At 40.6% G+C, this 21915-nt stretch overlaps 1 protein-coding gene across 6 annotated transcripts in view; it reads left to right on the plus strand.

Annotated features, from left to right (window-relative positions):
* The first annotated feature begins 8307 nt into the window (after positions 1 to 8307).
* Positions 8308 to 21915, plus strand: part of espn (espin) — a 53543-nt gene continuing 39935 nt past the window's right edge. For all 6 annotated transcript variants that reach the window (XM_061783544.1, XM_061783563.1, XM_061783571.1 and 3 more), the window contains exons 1-3: positions 8308 to 8980; positions 9807 to 10000; positions 20975 to 21161. In XM_061783544.1, the coding sequence (XP_061639528.1) occupies positions 8681 to 8980; positions 9807 to 10000; positions 20975 to 21161 (681 nt within the window). In that variant the 5' untranslated portion in view covers positions 8308 to 8680. The remainder of the gene's footprint in view (positions 8981 to 9806; positions 10001 to 20974; positions 21162 to 21915) is intronic.

Genomic DNA, 21915 nt, shown 5'->3' on the forward strand with positions numbered 1-21915 from the left:
ATGGTATAGTTAGGCATTAGTGGGATCGAGGGAGGGTCCAGACAGGATTTTGAATCTCTCAAAAGATGGCTCGCCAAGCCAAAAGCCAAGCTGCGTGACGCAACTAACATCTGGTGGTGGTGTGAGAAGTTGACGCAAGTAAAGAAGGAGAGGAGCCAGTCTGCAACTTGAAAGCACAAATACGCTTGCTTTTCGTTTGTTTCGTTACAAAAATTGTAATTGGACATGTTTTTTTGTTTGTTTTTTGAGAGGTGGGTGAATATTGGCTTCCCCTCCATTATGCAGCACTATGAGGAGCACGAGGACAGCACGAGCCATGCAAACAAAAGGCGGCAGATTTTTTCCTACCACTAAGTTATACGGTGGAGATTAAGAGCTGCCCGGTGGGACATTAACAAGTGCATGAAATATACAGGTCAGGTATTCTACTATAATTTAAAAAAAAAAACTTACAGTAAATCCACCAAGACCTAGCTAATGTAAACCTACTGGCCACAACTTTAGGTACACGTGCACAACCGAGTGTTAATGCAAGAATGTTTACTAATGGTGCAGTGCTTTGCAGTGGTGTTCACCTGTACTGCATCCCTGAGATATTTATAAAATGTCTTACCTATTTAGCTACATGAGAGGCAAAATATTGCTGTCAGTCTGATGCAGTGCCGGACACCACTGAAAACTCCAAGACCATATTGCTACATTAATACGTTGAAAAACTAATCATATTGTCTTTGGAAAAGCAGATTTTTAACACATTGTATTCGCTCATATAATACGGACAAAAATGATTTCAAATGTAACATCGGCCTTAAAATAGTAATTTAGAGTGAAGCTCAGTCATACGATTTCAAAGTATTTACTATGATCTGACCTCGAGCCAGTGCAGGAGCAAATTCACATTTTAAAATAAATCTTAAACTATAGCGCATAGTATTTTTTCTATCGTTGCATCGTGGAATTGCAGAGTCCCCCGGGCTGTGATTTGAGCAGAGTCGTGAGAGGGCGTGGCCTCCGTGGAGGTGTCCGCCCCCAGCGTGAACACCAGAATCTTGGAGGGGGCAAAAGGGCGCTCAATACGAGTGCAGCCTTCAACATGTGACGACTGGCATGCATGGAAACGCTCTGCTGTGCGGCCACGCTGCACGAGGTAAGTTGCTTTTAGACCTTTTATACAGATTTGGCTATTGTACACTATATATATGCATAGTCGTTAAAATTGCATAGATATTATAGCGTGTTGAGTGAGATATAGACCTTTTAATGATAACTCATTTCAATTCGAATGAAAGTCACGCGTGTTCATTTAGAAAATACGAATTCAGCAGCCTGAGGCTCAACATCAGCCACGTGGCGTGATGTTTGTATTTGTTGACAGACACACACACTTAATCCATGATTGGAAATCCACGATGCGAAAATGAATTGAAATAAGACAACTGTAATGTGTGTGTGTGCGCGTGTGCTCAGCGAGTGCGCGTGAGTGTGAGAAAGTCTGACCGTGGCAATTCTCACTGCAGATCACGGATGGCTGGCTCGCTGCTGAGTGATGACACGTCACGCCTGCGTGGGGACGTCAAGAAGGGACCCTTCAAGATTGTGACGGAACTGCCCGGTACTGTATTTAAAAGATTTCATTTATATTTAAGAAAGATAAGATATTGCGTGGTGTGGCAAATTTCACTGAAAAGTGAGTGCGTTTCAGTGATATGATTACACACACACAGAGAAAAAAATATATATCTATATCCTCTTTATGCCTTTAAAGAATTTTTCGAATCAAGCTGAAGGATCAGATACTATCAGCACGTGATATACTGTACGTAAATGTCTGCACAAATTAGGCGTTGCAATATCGACTTCTGCTTGCCTCAACACACAAGAAACTATATTATTACAGCAAAGTCACTCAAAGGATTATAATTGATATATAAATCATGAGCAAAACCATACAAATAAGGTTTACTTTTAACATATATGATGGAGAAATAAAGAAGGAGAATTTAGACAAAGTGGGCAAGGGGAATGGGGATGCAAGATAACAGGATTGAATAAAATATTTTTTTTCTCTGCGTGTCATTGTGTTGTTTCTTTTTTTTGAATAAATCTTATGTGGTCTGTCTCTTTTTTTAAGTTCCAGTAAACTCATGTATAACAGTGATAACTCACGCTATTTGTTGTATGATAAGACTAGTAATAATAATCACAATGCTTTGCACAACTCTTGATATTAATTAAAGGGCAGACTGGATGTCTATTGTGCGTCTGGGCTCGTCGTGCACGCGCCCAGGTGGACGCACGCAAGGGCAACAATGGAGGAGAGCGTGGCACGCGCCAAGCAGCTGCACGCTACAGACGGACAAGATGATTATAACCATCAGAATATACAGCGCTCTCACAAAATATTAATTCATCACTCATGGCTGCCATATTCCACACTGAAATTTGAACTCGGAACTACAGTGCACTTTGATTGGTGAGAGATAGCCACAACTCAAACGGTCCATTTTGAAAGACAACCGACCGAATTTAGGAGGTCTCTGTATACGCTGCTCACTGGTCAAAGTGCTTCGAGCACATTGTGGGCCCATGCATGGCAGAAGCGGAGCGAATTTCAGCCTGGTGGCCCGGTTTGAATGTTCCCGCGTATGCAGCAGCAGATGCGAGCGCACAAAAGAAAATGGGGGGGGGGGGGGGGGGGGGGGGGGCATACGCGCCTCGAATAATTAAGTGCAATTTGAATAACTGTCGCGCGCCCGACGCGTGCAAGACATATCCCGGCGTTCCCAGGCCGGGCAGGAAAACCGTTGGCTTTCCCAGTTTGGATGCTGCCTGCTTCAAGAAGTGGGGGCGGGGGGACTCGAAACTTGATTAAACCACTTCCTCTTGGTCAGTGGTGCATTACCCGTGCTGTGAGCGCTCTTCAGGTGGGCCGTGGGAAATATCCAAATTTGACTTCGTTGCTCCAAAAATTATTTCCAAGAAATAAGGTATCTTTATTCTTCTATTTATGCCAGTGAGGCAAAGTGACAGACAGAACAAATAAATGCTCTTCTATTAGATGGCAGGCAGTACATACAGTAATTAACGTGGCCACTTTTTGGAACATTTTTGTTTGTTGGTGTGCCGTGAGATTTTTCAATTGTAAAATATGTGCCTTGGCTCCATAAAGGTTGGACATCACTGCTCTAGGTGCTCTGTCCGCACCTCAGTAATGTAATATAATATGATATGGTAAACTATATGCAGTATAATACATGCTATAATACAATATCATCAAATGTAAAAAAAAAAATGGCCTACTCTTTGACATCCCATTATTCATAGGTGTTTATCGCCATACATAGTGCGCTAAAACAATACATTTAAGATAATGGCATAAAAGAAAACATTGGCCAAATAGAGTATAGCCTACATTTTTAATGATCAAGAAGGTATACTCTATATTAAGTAACAAGATAGTGACATCCGAGGTATGGCAGACATGAAGTGACGCACCACGTTTGAAAACAAAATGTATATATATATATAAAATCACAGTCCAGTACTTTTCCCAGTGTTGGATAAAAGCCTTAAATAAATAAATACATATAGAAAGAAAGAATGAAAGAAAGAAAACGAGAAGAAAGAAAGAAAGAAAAAAGAAAGAACGAAAAAGTGAGAAAGAAAGAAAGAAAGAAATATAAATGACGCACACTAGTACTATTTTACCATTAATGCAGACCAACATTGCAGTGTGTGAGTACTATTTCTGGTGTAAGATATTTTCCCTACATATCAAATATACATTTTTGACGTCAACAATTTCAATGTGAAGCAACAAATATGTAGGCTACCCACGAATACTATTTCCGGTGTAAGATAATAGCTGTAAACAGCAACTCTCTGCACCACTGATGACGTGTGCTTGTGAATCCCCCCAGGGAGTCCTTATTGTCCATTTTCTTGTGCAATTAGTCAAGACACACACACACACACACACACCCGCGCACAAATCCCAGCGCAAGGTGTAAATGACAGTTGAGCCCGTGTGACAGATGGTGCGGCGAGGCACGCGTCGGGCACGAGTCCGACATAATTAACCCCCCAACCCGACTTCGACCACACCCGAACACATGTTTACACGCCCCCCACCCCGCATCACGAGGAGGCAGATGTGAACTGATGATTGATTGAACATCTATCGTGTTACCAAAATATGTCAACTAAAATGATAGTTAAATAATGCACTTAAACTTCGTAGCCTTTACATCGGATATTTTAAAAGTAGACATTATATAAACCAGCAGTACAAAACAGTTACATTTGCTTCTATTTTGTAGCTGACATATATGTACTGTATATTTGGACAGACAGTATTGATAAGTAGTTTGATCATTGTAATAAAAAAGAAAAAGAAAATGAAGCCAGTCAATGCCCACGGGTGGTAACCTCTCATTGGAAGAACACAGTATGACGCATGTTTCTGACTTTTAAACTTTCCTGCCACCGCTTGGTGATGCAAAGAATTACATTGGCTTTATGAACTCGGAGCAGCTGTTCAGGCTGCCAGCATTGTTCAAATGTTTCTATGTACTCACAACGGGGTCTAACTAAGCATTTTTGGACCACATATGTTAAAATAAATGCACTGCTACACGAGGTACACAAAAAGACATCAATCTTTGGACATAGGTTGCATCTAAATGTCCAAAAGAATCAATTCAAAACTTTTGTACTTTACAATTTCCAATTTAGTCTACATATGTATGTTTTCTTCAGTCAATATTTATTCCGTTGATCATATGATGAAGGTTTATTATACTAAATTGTACAAGCACGTGCCAATCTGGGGGGATCACTAGTCTACAACTACTAGTGTGTTTAACTGCTTGCGTGTAAAAGAGGTTATTTGCATATTCATGTATTACCCTTAACTTAAATGTTGTACAATTTCCATACTTTGGAAACTGTATAACATTACAGTTAAGAGGCCTTTTTTAAAATCCCATACAGCATCAAAGTATGGAAAATGTAATGTATTGCAAATCTACACACATTATTGCCACTTTTATGTGATCTAAATTCTGCCTTTGTGTTATTAACACTCGTTATGGTCACGGGTCAACTGGAACCTCGATCATAGCTGAGGCTAGAGGTGAGATTCGAACCCGGAACCTCAGGAGGGTGAAGAAGACATGCTAACCATAATAGCCTCGCTCTTCCCTGTAGAGAAGCTTTAATGTAACATTATGTTTATCATTGTGGTGTGAGTTTTGTACTCAGACTGCAGGATTGACAATATATCAGACAGCTATACCTTTATGCGTTTATCAGGTTGGCGGTGCCATTTAGTAGTTTGCGGTGGAGTACAACTGTACTCCAAACTGCTACGACTGTAATAAACAAAATGATTATGCATCAAGGGGTGGCGTGGTGGACAACTAATTATGAATTTGTCTAAATTTACTCACAAATTTACTTAACCAGTGTGAAATCTGGGCCTGTTCAGTAGTGGAGCACAAAGCTAATATACTTGCAGGAGGACAAGACTTCTTATGTTGTATGAATGGCAACGGGTTTATTGTGCCTTCTGCCATCCAATGGAAGAGCATTTAATTGTTCTGCCTGGGACTAAGTTATATATTTGTAAATAATAAATAATAATTTTCTGACAAACTAAGTGGAATTGAATAATTATCCGCTGCAGGGAACACTAGTGTACCATGGCACCTTGGTTGGGAATCACTGATTTATAACGAGTTGCATGACGTAGAGTGTAATATGTTTGAATTGTTTCTTTTGGACATTGAGAACGAACCTAGGTTCACTATTTATTATTTATAATTATAATTGTTTTGCACCTCTTACAGCAGTGCTACATTTGTTTTAACATATGTGGTCCTGAAATGCTTAGTTTGGTCATCTAAAGGGGAAATAGCATTGTAAGGCTTGGGTCAAAAGAATGCACACACTCTGTCTCTATGAAATATTGTACGGTACAGAATTATGAGATTCCAGTGAAACAGTAAGCCACTAGGTGGCCATCTCCTGTGCACTATAGTGACCTTGTTGCCACAGACATATAATCAGTGTTGGGAGTAAATAATTACATGCAACTAGATTAAGTAATTTGATTACAAAATTTATGTAATTGTAATCCATTACATTAATGGGAGAAAATGTGTCACTAAATTACAATTGGCATTGAAAATTTCCACGCTTACGAATTTAGTTACATTTGAAAAAAATTAATTTTTGCCTTATCACTTCCTTCTAAAGTCGACGCTTGTGATTGGCTTTCTCAAGTCATCTCCCACTCTGCCTTGTCTCAAACATTACATATTTTTTCCAAATATGAACTTGAAGCACTACCCTGCGGTGCAATTTATTAGTTTGAAATTAGGAAAACGTTAGACTCAGAGTTACACTTTTAAACACACATAAAAAAACATTGATTTTGAACAGTTTCATCTTTATTTAATTTTTAAAAAAACATTTGTGTGCTAACCAGTCGACCACCCTGCCGCCGTGTAAAGAACAAACGTGATTAATTCCAAAATAATGAGCTATGGTTTTAATCCACTTTTTTTTTTAAGAGGAAACATCCATGCATTCATTCAAAATTCAGAAAAGCTATTTGTGGGGTATAGGGACCGGGCCTGTTGCAAATAGCGAAAATCCACGAATAAATGACTCCTATCAAGTCAAGTATATTTGTATAGCCCTTAATTGCAGCATCTCAAAGGGCTTCACAGGCCCACAGTTGACAAAGATTGACAAAATCCCCTGAACCAATACCCCCCCACCCCCCTCGCCCAAGGAAAAACTCAAAACCCCATTTGGGGAGAAGGGAAGCAACCTTGAGAAGGGACCACAGATGGCGGGATCCCCTTTTCATAATGACCAGGCTGCAATGGATGTCAAGTGGGCAACATTTATCACATTGTATGGTGTTGTACAATGTTCAATAAGATGGTATAAGAGTCCATTTAAAGAGTTGAAGTGCCCCAGGTAAATGCCTCAAGAAAACAATTCTGCCTCAGGACCTGGCCCAGTCAGTTGGGTGGAGCAGAATCTTCCACAACAAAGCCTCTGGGGAAGTGGTCTACCTCAGATGTTTTCCCAGTTGGTCGGTGCAGAATCCAAACTGCAACAGCCTCAAATTCGGGCAGTGTCACCGAGACCCTTCTCCGAGCAGGAGACGAAGGGGGAGGAGAGAGGAGAAGCGGCAGTAAAACAGGCCTGCTTGTATTTTAACTAATGCCGAAGTGCAAAAATCAGCCTTAAATTGGTGTGGTGCAGAGGGTAAGCATACTTGCAACCGGAGGGTCGCTGGTGCGCATCCCCGCCGAGCAAATGTTGTCGTTGTGCAAGACACTTAACCCACATTGGCTATGAATGAAGGTGGTTGGATGTTTAGTGGCGATCGGAGGGGCCGTAGGCACAGAATGGCAGCCACGCCCTCTGTCAGACTGCCCCAGGGCAGCTGTGGTTACACATGTACCTTACCACCACTAGGGTGTGATTGTGGAGTGAAAGAATAATGTATTCAATTGTAAATCGTCGTTGAGCGCCATGAAACCCGCGATATACTGAAGGTGGTATGCATTATTATTAGGTTAGGATTTAAACCTTTCTACTGAAGTAGCAGGTCTTATAGCCGCGGGTAGGGCATTCGAGAGTACTGGAGCCTGAATAGAGAATGCTCTAATGCCTGCAGACTTATTTTTGGGTCTTGGAATCACCAAAAGACCAGCTAACGTAGGTTTCGGGACGGAATATACGGTACCACATAGTCAACTGTTAGGAGGGTGCTAAGTAAGTAACAAAACCTTAAAATTGCATCTGAACTCGACCGGGAAAGGTAAACAGGGATTGTCCCCCTCCAAAAAAAAAAATAGAAAAAAAAAAAAAAAGGAAAAAAATACATAAATCCATGGACAGTTGCATCCGCGGGTCACGAACCGCTAGACTGCGGGGATCCACTATAGTTACATTGCTTTGAGAAAGTAATTAAAACAGTTACCGGTACACTACTACTATTACATTTCAACAGAGTAACTTGTAATTGTAACCAACTACATTTCCAAAGCAATCTACCCAACATTGCATATAATGTTACATGATTTTTTTTAAATTGTTTGTTCTCCAAACGAGTCGAAAGTTTGGTGTAACAACACGAGGCTGGTTTGTGAGCATATAGTTGAGTTTGCAGGGCTTTTCAGCGCAACAATGTTCGCACTGGCCCTTTAACTTGTGAGCCGATTTTCAGAAAGCAGCCACCTATAACAGGCTCAGCGATCCTCCCCCTGATGGATTATTTACCAGGCTCTCAGTCCCATGTCGCCATCTGCCAGAAGAGGAAAAATACTCTCTGAAGCACATGCTACGACTTAGTTGTTGGAAAACAAACTGGCTGGAGGAATCAATGATATTCAAATAGTATCGTGCGCAACAGGTGCGCTCCCATCCTGCAGGAAGACGCGCGCAAGAGAGCAGGTCACTTTGTAATTTGCCACCGCTTCTAATCGTGGACTGACTTGAATGGCTCCAGAGAGAAATTGAATGCTAAATGTGATGAAGGGTTTGCAAACGCCGAGGTTGTCCTCGCGGTAAGCCGTCGTACTCAAGTGTGACGGAGGAAGGAAGGAAGGAAGGGGTCAGGAGGGGGGCGGTGGTCGTCGTGCAGCTTGCAGCAGACATGGTGGTCGAGGGGGAGCGGACGCTGCTGGCCGCAAGACAGGGAGACGTGCAAACACTCAAAGCGCAGTTAGCGTCAAAGGCGCTCGCCAGAGACGTGAAGGATGCACTGGGGGCTTCCGCGGTCCACCACGCGGCCCGGGCGGGCAAACTGGCTTGCTTGCGCTTCCTGGTGGAGGAGGCCGGGCTGCCGGGCCACTGTCTGGCCCACAACGGAGCGAGCCCGGCGCACGATGCCGCAGCTACCGGCAACCTGGCGTGTTTACAGTGGCTGCTGACCCAGGGTGGATGTCGGCCAGAGGTGAGTAGGTGGCGACTGGAAGCAATGAGGGCTCCTCTGTCATCTTTACGATCGTTGCGTAAAACCATACTGAGATCATCAACTTTCAATGCAGTGCCGTCATGGCAACCTTTAGTGGGGACTGATTGGAGTTAGAATCTTATCCCACCCTACCCATGTATTCTGCCCCAGCTAACAAAATAGGCTCAACAAGTAGACTGCCTCACCACTGACCCTCTAATCCATTGATTTTTAACATTTTATTTTTATTTTTTTAAACCCACGAAACATCAGACTTTTCTCATATATATATATATATTTTGAAAGCATTTAAAGCCTCCATAGCCGCACATTTCCATTTCCATGCACGGTGATATACATAGTTGGAATGGCAAAACCCACCAGTATAGTTTAATATTTAATTATTGTTGGATAATAATTAATGGTAACATGCTTGTAAATCAGATGTGAATTACATCCAAGTGTAATTTAGTCATTTTAGTTGTGTTCATGTTGTCTTCATATTAAAAGTATACTCATTCTTGCAGAGCCCATTATGACAAAGCATCAATTTCTACATAGTAGTTCTGATGTATTTAGATATTGCACCTGTTGCATTATCTGAAGTGCATTTTCATTTACAGTGTGTGTGCATCGAGCAAAACATTTTTATTCTGTGATTGCCTCAAGGGAATGACGACTTATCATGGTGGAGTTTTAGCATTAATGTCTCTGACTTGTCGTCATTTTACTGTCATTATTCAAGGGGCCTCTTTGCAGTGATTGCACATTTGGATGCTTGGAATGTTGAGGACACACTAGTGCTGCCACTGTGTTTCGGTTCCAGGACAAAGACAGTTCTGGCGCCACCGTTCTCCACCTGGCCTCCCGCTTCAGTCATCATGAGATCACAGACTGGCTCCTCAAGAGCGGGGAGGTGGACCCCGGGACCGCCACTGACACAGGCGCCCTACCTGTCCACTACGCTGCTGCCAAGGGAGACCTGTCCTCGCTCCGACTGTTACTGGGGCACAGCCCAAAGTAAGAACAACAAGACAGTTGTATCTCTGCAGGGGGTGGTAAGTCCTCTTGTGAGTCTTATCAAAACAGGTGTGGTCATTGTGACTTTGTTGGATAGTTTCTTCTTCTGTCTCATGTCCTACAGGAATTCTTATGCAGGATTTCTTTTGATTACAAATCACTTAAGCAGCTTTTCCAAAAGAAGATAAAAGCCACATCTAAAAATGAAAATCTATTATGTGTAATGAGCATTTTCAGACTGAGATGATGCATTGTTTTAACATGACAAAAGTGTTCACATTTGGAGATCCGGGTAATGGTTTTTTTGTTTTTGTTTTTTGTTTTTTCAGAAGAATCCAAATGGCTTTATAGCATTTGGAAATTATCACTTCATTCAAAAGGCACAGTATTATATTCAGACTACTCTAACAGGTCTATATCTACAGTGGGAGGAACAAAGTATGTGAACCCTTTTCTTAAATTCTTAAATTTCTGCATAACTTGGTCTTAAAATGTGGTCTGATCTTTATGTAAATCACAAGAATAAGCAAACAGTCTGTTTAAATATCACACAAACAATTATATGTTTTCATCTTTTTAACCCTTTCTAACCCTGTGAAAATAACATCAACATTCACAGGACGGGGCGGTAATCAGAGGTAATAAGTCAGGTGTTAGACAACCTGGAGTCCAATCAATAAGTCAAGATTGGAGGTGCTGCTCTGAAGCTGCTAAAGGTGCTCTGGCCGCTAGAAATCACACATCAGTTTAAGATTGTCTCTTGTCAAGAGTCATTGTCTGATGTGTACCACACCTACCTCAAAAGAGCTTGCAGAAGACCTACGATCAAGAATTGTTCACTTGTATAAAGCTGGAAAAGGTTACAGAAGTATCTCTAAAAGTCTTGATGTTCATCAGTCAATGGTGAGACGCATTGTCTCTAAATGAAGAAAGTTTAGCACTGTTGCTTTTCTTACAAGGAATGGCCATCCCATAAAAATGACCACAAGACAGCAGCGCAAAATGCTCAATGAGGTAAAAAAGAACCCTAGAGTGTCAGCTGTGTCAACATCTCTGTTGACAAATCTACATTACGTAAAACATTCAACCAAAATGGGGTTTATGGGAGAACACCAAGGAGGAAGGCGTTACTGTCTTTAAAAAAAACATTGCTGCATGTTTGAAGTTTGCTAAAGAGCAACTGAATGTTCCATAGCACTACTGGCAAAATATTTTGTGGACAGATGAAAGCAAAGTTGAATAGTTTGGGAGGAACACACAATGCCATGTCTGGAGGAAAAATGGCACAGCACACCAACATCAAAACCTTATTCCAACTGTGAAGTATGGTGGAGGGAGCATCATGGTATGGGCATGCTTTGCTGCCTCAGGACGGCTTGCGATCAATAATGTAAACAATGAATTCACAAGTGTATCAAGATATTTTGCAGAACTTGAGGCCATTTGTCCAACAGTTGAAGGTCAGAAGAGGATGGGTTTTGCAAGAGGATATTGGGCCTCATTCACTAACCGTGCGTACGCACAGATTTGTGCTTAAATCGTGCATACGCACGTTTGACGCAAAAGTCTGTTATTCATCAATTTGTTCCTGTCCTGTGAATGTTTACGTTATGCTCTATAGAAATATGAAAACATGTGATTGTTTGTGTGGTCATAGTTTAAGCAGACTATATTCATTGTTGTGATTTAGAATAAAGATCAGACTACATTTTCGACCATGTTATTCAGCAGAAATGTAAGAAATTCCAAAGGGTTCTCATCCTCTTTCCTCCCACTGTAAGTATAAAGTGGCACCTCTAAAATCCAAGTACTTCGTTACTGTACTGAAGTAGATTTTCAGGTATCTGTACTTTACTTGAGTATTTATGTTTCTGGCAGCTTTTTATTTTCACTGCTTACTTTTTAACACAAATATCTGTACTTTCTACTCTTTACATTTTAAAATTGAGCTCGTTACATTTAAAAACTTCTAAGGTTAGCGACGACACCGCGTAAAAGACGGCGGGGTGGTAAAACAGCAGACTTGTTCCATATATATATATATATATAACTGAACTGAGAAAAGAGAGTTTTTAAAATTTATTGATGGACCAGTACTTTCCTATTCTTCCAGAAGCCAGCTCAAAACCATTGTGTCTCATATGTTGCAAGACCGTTGCTTTATAAACACTAACCCGCTCCTCCATATGAAAGAGGCATCCTTCAACCAAACATATCCAATGAACCTGGTGGCGAGAACTCTGAATAGCAAATTAATGTTCCTTCCATATAGGGTGGATTTTGGGGCAATGACGAGCATTTAGGAATAGGAACGTTTGAGTTGTAAAGGAATGTGTCAATGCACCTGCCGAGACTACTTGAACTTAGTACGTTTTTTTTGTTTGTTTGTTTTTGTTTTAAGAAAGCTAGGATGTTAAAAGTCTGGCTCGCTGGCAGTAAATTATGTCACGTTTGAGCATTAACAATATTGCAAAAACAAATTATTCTGTGGGAAAATAAATGTGTTTGAAACAAATCTAGCTTTTTATTTATAACTAATTCTGTTGTATATAACTTTATTTCAATAATAAAAATAAATGCTAATATTTTTTATTTAAACCTGTTTCATTTTTGTTTTGTCCATTGTTGCAGGTCAATCATCTAGAGCAGGGGTGGCCAACTAGTCAGAGACTAAGAGCCACTTTTTTTTCTGTGTTACTGCAAAGAGCCACATACACGGGTACACATGAACATCATCTTTTAATCATGTATGCACGCATACACAGACCTCTGCTCAGCCAGATCTAATGAAAATAACCACACCAACATGATAATATCAGTAATTTTCAACAGTTAACATTGTGTACACTGTCTCACACACACAAACTCTCAGTTCAAGCAAGTCCACAAACAATAATAGAATAATTTTCAATAACATCTTTCTCTTACTATGCTGCTTAGTGAGACTTCTGGCATTCCTTATCTTGAACAATCTTCTTCAAATCTGGCTTGTATTCTGTTGTTGCCACTCTAAGCAATTCTTTCAAATGAGTGTCAGTCAGAACAGATCGATGCTTTGATTTCACGTTTCAGGGTAGAAAACACAGACTCGCAGACGTACGTTGACCCAAACATGGACAGTATCTTAAGCGCAGCTCGTTTGATGTTGGGGTATTTTTCAATTGGCACACTTTTCCAGAACTCAACGGTCCCTTCCCTTAAAACAGCTTTCAGTTGATCCTCCTCACAAAGGTCGATCATCTCCAACTCAGCCGCAGCCTCATCTGTGACGAGCGGGGCTTTCAAACAGTCTGGCTTCCAAGCCAGCTGATATGATGCAAGCGTTACGGTCTCCCGAGTGTTTTGTAAATTTTTTGCAAAACTGCACCTGCTTTTCTGCCGTGCTTTTCAAAGCGACCAACTTGTTCTTGCGAAGTTCAGTCCCTTTTGGAAATTCCTGTTCGATGTTAGGGTGGAGTGAGCTTAAGTGACGCTGAAGATTTGAAGCTTTGAAATGCGCTAATGCTGCGTGACATATAAGGCAGATCGGCTTGCCATTACGTTTAACAAAAAAATATAATCTCTCCCACTCTGGCAAAAACGTCCTGTGTTCTTCTTCATATTTTCGTTTGGCTGTGCTTTTTTTCCCTGCCATTTCAAGAGGTAACTTGACGGAAATTGTTTACAACACAAATGATGTCACACCAACGATTCTCTCGTCGCTCGTTTGACGTCACTCAAACAGGCTTACGTGGTCAGTGTGCCATCTAGCTGTAGGGGGAGTGAATGACAGCGCCAGCCAAGCATTTTTGACGCATGTCATGTGACAGCTCCTGAAGAGCCGCATGAAACTAGTTAAAGAGCCGCATGAGGCTCGCGAGCCGCGGGTTGGCCAGGCCAGATCTAGAGAGATACAAAAATCACCCTATGTATTTTAATATTGAGCTGGAAATAATTGACTTTTTGCTCTTTTTTACTTAAGTACATTTTATAAGTGTGTACTTTTGTACGTTTACTTAAGGGAGTGGCTCCAACACTTTTACCAGAGTAGTTTTTTTTCAGTACTTTTACTGAAGTATTGAATGACACTTTACTTTTGACACTGCAAATAGTAAAGCGTAGTATGCCGTCGAACCCATCCATTGTCTATGTGCTGCTACGACACCAACAGAACATCGTATCGCGCCGGATGGCGGCACGGGGGCAGGGGTTTGCTTCGGTGTTGTAGGCTACAGTGGAAAAAAGCATGGAGAAACTTGGAAGAAGCCTGAGGTACATCTTGAAGCGTTCTTCAAGTATGTGTAGCTTAGCAAATCGATAAATATAGCAAGCTTGAGCCTGGCTGCCTTCTGACTCCGTGGTGAATGCAGCACAAAACAAGTGCGGTGAGAAAGCCCCTTAACATTTACACTACACATAAAACAAGAAATCATTGTAAATGATTGATGATTTTGCATCTCAGATAAGCCTCATGTATCTCACTTTTTAACATTATTGCTTCAGACATAATACAAGTGTAAAATATATAAAATGCAAAAAAACAACAAAAAAAACACTCTGCCTTAACTTTGATAACATATGACTGTGTGTATGGTGATGCTTGAATGAGTCCACTTAAGTCACGTAATGTCCTGTGTATATTCTACTCTTCTCACATTTTTCTTGCTTTAAACCCGAAACATATACCCATATTAAATTTTTATATTCTCGCTGGATATTCTCTGTTGAGAGATATGTTGCGGTCAAGCCTGGGGCTATCTACCTTTGGAATAAGTGGTTTAAAAAAGGCCAAAGAAAAACAAAACACGGTTGAAAAAGGAAAACATGGCCAAAGTTAGGTTGATATTCGCTAAATGTCGGTCTTGTATGCATGCTGAGGACCTACGAAATACGTTGCTCTCCCTCATGATGCTGGTTTAAGTTCCAAAGTTTTGTGTAAATTTAAAGGCTTATTTATCCTGAAAAGTATGGGCCATTCCACTTTAGAGGTTACGCTATGAAGTGGTTCTCAACCATGGTGGCATGGGAGTCTGAAAATTATTTATCAGAATCCGAATTTTCCAAGTATGTCCAAAAAACACACATAATTCATTATTAATTAGTAATATGTCTTTGTTTATCTATCTATGCCAGCTGTGACTGGCAGAACAACTATAGTAAATGCTCCTCATTAGATGGCAGAAGGTGCAATAAAGTTGTGTATCCACTGTTACCATTCAGAGAACAGAATGAGTCATGGCTTCCTGCGCGTCTATTAGCTTTGTATTCAGTTAAGGAGATCCAGATTTCATCCTGAGTCAGTAAATTCGTGAGTAAACTGAGTCAAGATCATCATTATTTCAGTATAAATACTTTTTGAGACATTTTTGCTTGGTGGTGTGCCGTGAGATTTTTCAAATGTAAAATTGGTGCCTTGGCTCAACAAAGATTGGGAAACACTGGTCTTTAGGGTCCAATGAAGAGTAATATTTGCAATGGGGTGGATGCTGTCTCCATCAGTGCATGGTGTGTTAACGCTATTCAGCACCAATTATTTGCTCGTGTCATTGGTTCAAAATGAGGTGCATTTTAAAATTGAGATTGAAAAAAATTGTGCTACACACATGACTGGAGTCACTATATGTTGACTTCATTAGAAAAGAAAAAACTCACACCCTCACAAAACTCGCTCAAAGGAGAAAGCGAAAGAGTGTCTTTAAAGTAGTAACGGTTACATTGCATCGATGCTCAAGGACAAAGCTAAACTTATGTGTTGTGCTAAGACTCGACTGCTGTAATTAGTAAACAAGTCAGGGCTGTTGCAAAAACACCAGAGTGAATAAGCTCTGGGGCTCACGCTGTCAAATGTACTTTATAGTCTGGCACTGGTCAGGCACAAGCTGAACTTTGCTTTTTAGATTCCAGTTTTGCAATCTAAATACTAAAATCTTGTTAAGGGATATAATACCGCCTCGGAGGTTTACTTCTGTAAAAACACTGCAACTTCCATGTGCTGCTTATGTAACTAATATATCCAGAAATATTTTCACAGGCACAATATGTTAAGAGTTGACGTGAGGTTCTAGATTTTAGATGAGACGGCCTTGCTCACAATTTCTGTTCTAGTTGAAGTTGAAGTTCTACAGCGGCAAATCCAACCTTGTCTGTATGGACCAATACATTTGTCCATATAGTGTACAGTATGTGCATTGTATCTAAATTACTTTATCAGTCTGCACTGTGTATAATTAAAATCAGAACGTGGCTGTGTCGTCGTTGAGCGATTGCCACTTGATGACTACTGTCCCTAATCAGTGCATAGTCAGACCTGATCATGGTTTCCAGAGATAACACAGAACTGAATGATTGCCATGGACACGGCTGCCACATTAGGGAGGCTGAGTTGTCCGTTATAACGAACAAAACTCAGCACACAGAGAGTTCGAATCACCGAAAAAAAATCACAATTCACATAGTTAACTTACCCCAATCAGTGGTCAGGTCATTTGCTGTTCAGCAGGATTCGAGTCGTGACACAGACACGCCCATTTTAGTCAGCTTATTACAAAAGATCAGAGCCTTTTGATTTTGGCAAGAGAGAGGTGATTTGGAAAAGAAACAAAGCCCCTGTATTTGCATTGTTGATACAAAGACTGAACAAATAGCACAGAAAGGGCTACTGATACATTAGCAATTATCTGTGGATTTGAGGTATACAGTGTTGGAGTATGAATCTATGATAAGGTATTGTAAATGTCAGTGACATACTAGAAGTTAGAATCAGGAGGTCATTAAATGTTTCATGAAACACCTGTGCGAATCAGAATCTTAAAGCAATCAAGGAAGCATGGCAATAACTGCTGCATAATCTGCATGTAAGCTTTGTTGACTTCTCCGAGAGTGCATATCAGTGATGAGTTGCTACTACCAATATACAGAAATAGGAATTTGATGACACAGCACACTTTCTTGAACTGATTCAGCTTTGTATGTCTTATGCATTGTATGTTGTGCATGCTTAAAATGGAGCAGTTCCATTTTCAAATGGCACAGCTAGGTAGGTGCGTAGCTGCTGAAAACTTAATGAGCCCCACGGACACATAGCTCCCTGATAGCCGGGGCCCCATTCACTCTTCTCCCCCACCCCCACTTGCTGTTTGTCACCATCTCCACAGTGACACACAGTAGCGCCAACCAGCGATAAGCTAATGAGGAAAACAAATACGTTTGAATAGCCAAAGCTCCACTGGCCAATAGCATTGTTTGCGATGGAACTTTGCAGAAGAGAGATAAGCATTTTTGTTTCAGGATTTATTACAAGCACCAAATTTGTATCCATGAGTTTTAAGAGGCAATTGGATGGGTCAGGTTGGTTCTAGCTGAGAAATTGCAAGGATATCATGACCCCTGCGTTACATCATCAGTTTAGTCCCTGGCAGCGTAATGACAGAATAACAAATCGCTGTGTAGAGCTAATAGTGCATACCTTTTTGTTAAAGTTCCCGTTTCGTTTCCTCGTGGTAGAATTTGACATTGAGTTTCATTGAAAGAGAGCCAGATGATCATTGGCTTGCTTTATATTTTGAGCACAATACCAACAACCAAACGTGTCAGACTCCACACTTTAACCCAATGGATGACAACATTATCATAAAGTAGGTCCATCTAAAGTAAAGGGAAGAAAAACACAAACCATTGCTTCATCCCAGAATTTTGCAGCCTGCCAAAATTATCATGTTGATCTATTATTAGTCATTTCAAGCTTTTGTTCTCTTTAAGGAAATAGCCTCATCTGTTAGTAATTTAGTAATGCACAATCCTCCCTACTCACTATTTTAATGATTGCCTGCAAGGGTAACCGCACCTAAGACTGCAAGTAAAAATCATTCTTCTTTTTTAAGTGCTGTTTTTTGCTTCCTCAACACACCTCATCCCTTTTTATATCCCAAGTGGGACAACAGCCATTCTGTAAGTAAGGAAGTTTGATGTAATTCAGTGAACTGAGGCACGCTAAGCACCCGTTGCTGAATTGTTTGACCTGTGTTTGTAGTATGTTGCGAGCGCACAAAGTTTTAACCATTTCAGGAATAGTTTTGTTACCAGCCAAGTGCAAAGATAAGATGCATTGTTTTGACTGCCAATTGCTGGATGGATGGTTTGTTAGCGGAATTACATTGGGGGGGGAAAATACACAACCAACGTGAAGTGATGGTTAAATTTGGGTGCAAATCCGGGTAGAAATGTTCACTTTTTGCCATTTGAGTTGTTCTCCATGGCTCAGAATCTACGCTCATGGTATTAAACTATTTATTACATTTCTTTTTCTATGAACTTGAAAGGAGGCCGCTAACTAAGGAAAGAACAAACCAACACAAATCCAGCACAAATCCAGCACACATTCGATGTATTTTTCTATAAACCAGAAAGTATCCTGTCTACTAACGGATGGACAAACCAACGCAAAGAAAGTCTCAAGTCAAATAACTTATTTTCTCTTTTTGCCTTTTGGATCACAATGGAACCACCCTACCTTGCGTCGTCCTCTGTGAACCAGGAAATGGGCCACAAATCTGCCGCACGATTTGTTTCCCACCTAGCTAAGTTTTAACTGTTGACATAAGTCTGCGTGTGACAAAGTGATGTTCCAGTTTATGACCCAGGCTGCACATCCATTATAGTTGTAGCATGTGTACAAGGTTTACAACACTCAACGTCAAATGTCATGCGTTTTGGTGAGGGAATTCTGTTTGTCAATCGAACAGGCTTTCACAGCACTATTGCTCTGAGGTATTTTGACAGAAAGTGGAAGAATAAGATTCCAGATATAATTTATACAATAATTCCTTGATATGTTCGTTTGGACGTCTGGTCCTACACTGAAAATTTTAAATTAGTGAAGAGCGGAAGAGTGAGTTTCATAGTGACATTTTGTAGCTCATGTAGCTTTTGGAGCAGATGCTAGTATCTACTTGTATCTACTGTATGTATAACACTCAAATGATTACAAAGTAGACTTCAAATTAATCAGTCAGTCTTTTTGTAGCCCTGGGGTAGAACAGATGTGACACCGAATTCAATTGGTGTCTTGTTCACCTTTCAACCCTCATGAATTAAAGCCAGCAGGCTCACAGGCTGTGAGGCTACTGATAGCCTTTGTGCACAAAAGCGATAGGTAGTGTAATCTGTCTTGGGTTGAGGCACAATGTAGAAAGTCTCCAAAGGTAGAGCTTTACCTACATAAATTGCGTAATTTCCATGTTCGGATATGCAATACAAGTCAAATGTATTTGCTCTTATTAAATACGTTAACTACAGCATTTGATGTTGTTTTCCAACAACATGCTCTACTATTTAGACAGCTAAAGCCGTTCAGTAAGCAAAGAGCATTAGTACGACATCGGTTTCTAAGAAAATCACCAAGATAAATTACTCAGTACCACTTCAGTGTTGACATATCTGCTTCAGAGTGTCTTTTTCCCTTTTGGGTTGCCCTTGTGGGCTGTCGTCACACAAGGCTAGCTTCTTCCTCAGCACTTTGAAATCCACACCTGCTCAAAAGCACTTCCTTGGTGGTGAGCGTTAAAATCATTGCAATATTGAGTAAAAGGTAGCCAATGTCTTATTAGAATATTTCCAATCATACTCACTATGTAAATCCCTTTCATAATAATTTACAGATACAGATTTGTACGCTTATCCATATGTAGCTTTAATGCAGTGTCTTTAGGCAGTGGTGCATTATATCCTCTAAAGAGAAAGCTTGGCTGGGTCAGGTTTGTCTCGACAGGATTTCATTTTTTTTCACCTTGTCTGCAGCTAGTTATCATATACTCGGGCCACCGTCACCAGTGGTAAACCTTCATTAAGCACAAAGCCAGTCTGGCAAAGCCACTGGAGTGGTAATCTTCTTAGGAGACTCATTGCTCATTTGTCAGTCTCCAGATAAAGCACAACTTTATAGGATTTAGTGGGGAAGTTCCTGGTCACTCCCTGACCTCTCAGTGCGGGACAAGGAGAGATAGATAAATGGTATGGGATTTTTCCTGGAATGGCTGGCTAGGGGCAGGACTTGAAGCATCACTGATAGCTGCTTCAAAATACTGTAGATTTGGCCATTGGCCCATTTCCCTGACATAAGAAGCTCACACTTTATTGGTGAGTGCAGTGAAGGCATCAGTTTGAAAATGTTTAAATGTAGAATTGTGGATGTATGAAAAGTTCACTCATGTTGGGTGATTATGACTATGTATCTCAAGAGGGTCACTGTAAAATCTCATCAAATTAATGTGGTATCAGTTCAACATTGATGACTTCAGCAACTCAAGTGTTCTACGCACTCACACAAGTTTCCAGCTGTTTGTTTTCAGAGGCTCTGTTGAAAAGTTTTGCATTGTCATTTGAATACCAAACCCTTCACTGATGCTTGGTAGGCCTTAAGATGATTGCTGACATAAGATATCAAAAGCTGCCATATGCCTGGAGGTAAAATGACATCCTCACGTTGTGCATTATATGCACATTCGTTGTTGGGTGAGCTGGGTGTTGTCTCAAATCAAACAAAACCATTGAGTACTTTGTGTTTACAATGATGGCAACATTAGACCGTGATCAATAGGAAGCTTTAGCATTTTGACAAACGTATAAGGGACCCTAGTGATAACGAACCACTATGTGGTGGTGCAAAAGTACTTGACTTTACATGACTTGCATTATTATGATGTGTCTGAAAAGAAATAGTACAAACCTCTTATTGTTAAAACTGGGTCAGAAAGACAATCACTGTTGAAGCTGCCCACCAGTCCGGTTCCCTTAGTAGAATGGCAGATCTACTTTATTAAAGTGTGTGGTCAAATAGGTTAAATAGCTTAATGAAACAGTTAAGCCTGTATTAAAATAACCTTTGTTTCTGTCCAACGAAAAAGAGAACAGGCTGCAACATACTTTATATCCGCAAGCTTTACTATCTGGCCTGCATAAATCTTTATTTAACTTCCTCTTTCTCTGTTCCCACGACAGTTTTATCAACTCCCAAACTAAAAATGGTGCCACACCACTGTACCTGGCTTGCCAGGAGGGCCATTTGGAGGTCATCCAGTACCTGGTCAAGGACTGTGGAGCTGATCCACTCATCAGGGCCAATGATGGGATGACACCCCTGCATGCTGCTTCTCAAATGGGCCACAATACTGTCATTGTCTGGCTGGTATGCAAGGATAGAATTATCTTGTAAACAAACCAAGATATTTATATACTGTACTCTGCGTGACAAATTATGATGCAAATGATATTTTTCTCTGATTTTCCTAACTCGTCAATGCAAGTGAAAGTCGGCATAATTTTCAAGTTATCACGTGTTAGAGCATAATTGGAATGGTTTTGAACAAACCTCCCAATGATAGCATCAGTTTAAAAAAAAAAAGAAAATTAAATGCACTGCTCCAAATTATTACATACAACAGAGTTTCAAAACTTTTTTTATAGGTTTTGAAGAGCTGAAAAGAATCATCTGTTGAATTTGCAGCATTTACTGAAATCAAAAGCTATTTCAATCAAAGTGGTTAGAGCGTTTGCATGTTCTCCCTGTGCCTGCGTGAGTTTTCTCCGGGCACTCCGGTTTCCTCCCACATCCCAAAAACATGCATGATAGGTTAATTGCCAACTATAAATTGCCCGTAGGTGTGAATGTGAGTGCAAATGGTTGTTTGTTTGTATGTGCCCTGCGATTGGCCGGCGACCAGTTCAGGGTGTACCCCGCCTCCTGCCCGATGATAGTTGGGATAGGCTCCAGCACGCCCGCGACCCTAGTGAGGAGAAGCGGCTCAGAGAAGAAAAAAAGATATTTTAACAGAGGACGCCTGATTTATTTTTTATTTTTTTTCTGCTTGAATTTCTTTGCAGATGTTAGAATAACCTCCCAAAGCTGCTACTTGGATGTGAACTACTTTCCACCCTCATAA

The sequence above is a fragment of the Phyllopteryx taeniolatus genome, chromosome 1 (assembly GCF_024500385.1).
Source record: "Phyllopteryx taeniolatus isolate TA_2022b chromosome 1, UOR_Ptae_1.2, whole genome shotgun sequence".
NCBI lineage: Eukaryota > Metazoa > Chordata > Actinopteri > Syngnathiformes > Syngnathidae > Phyllopteryx > Phyllopteryx taeniolatus.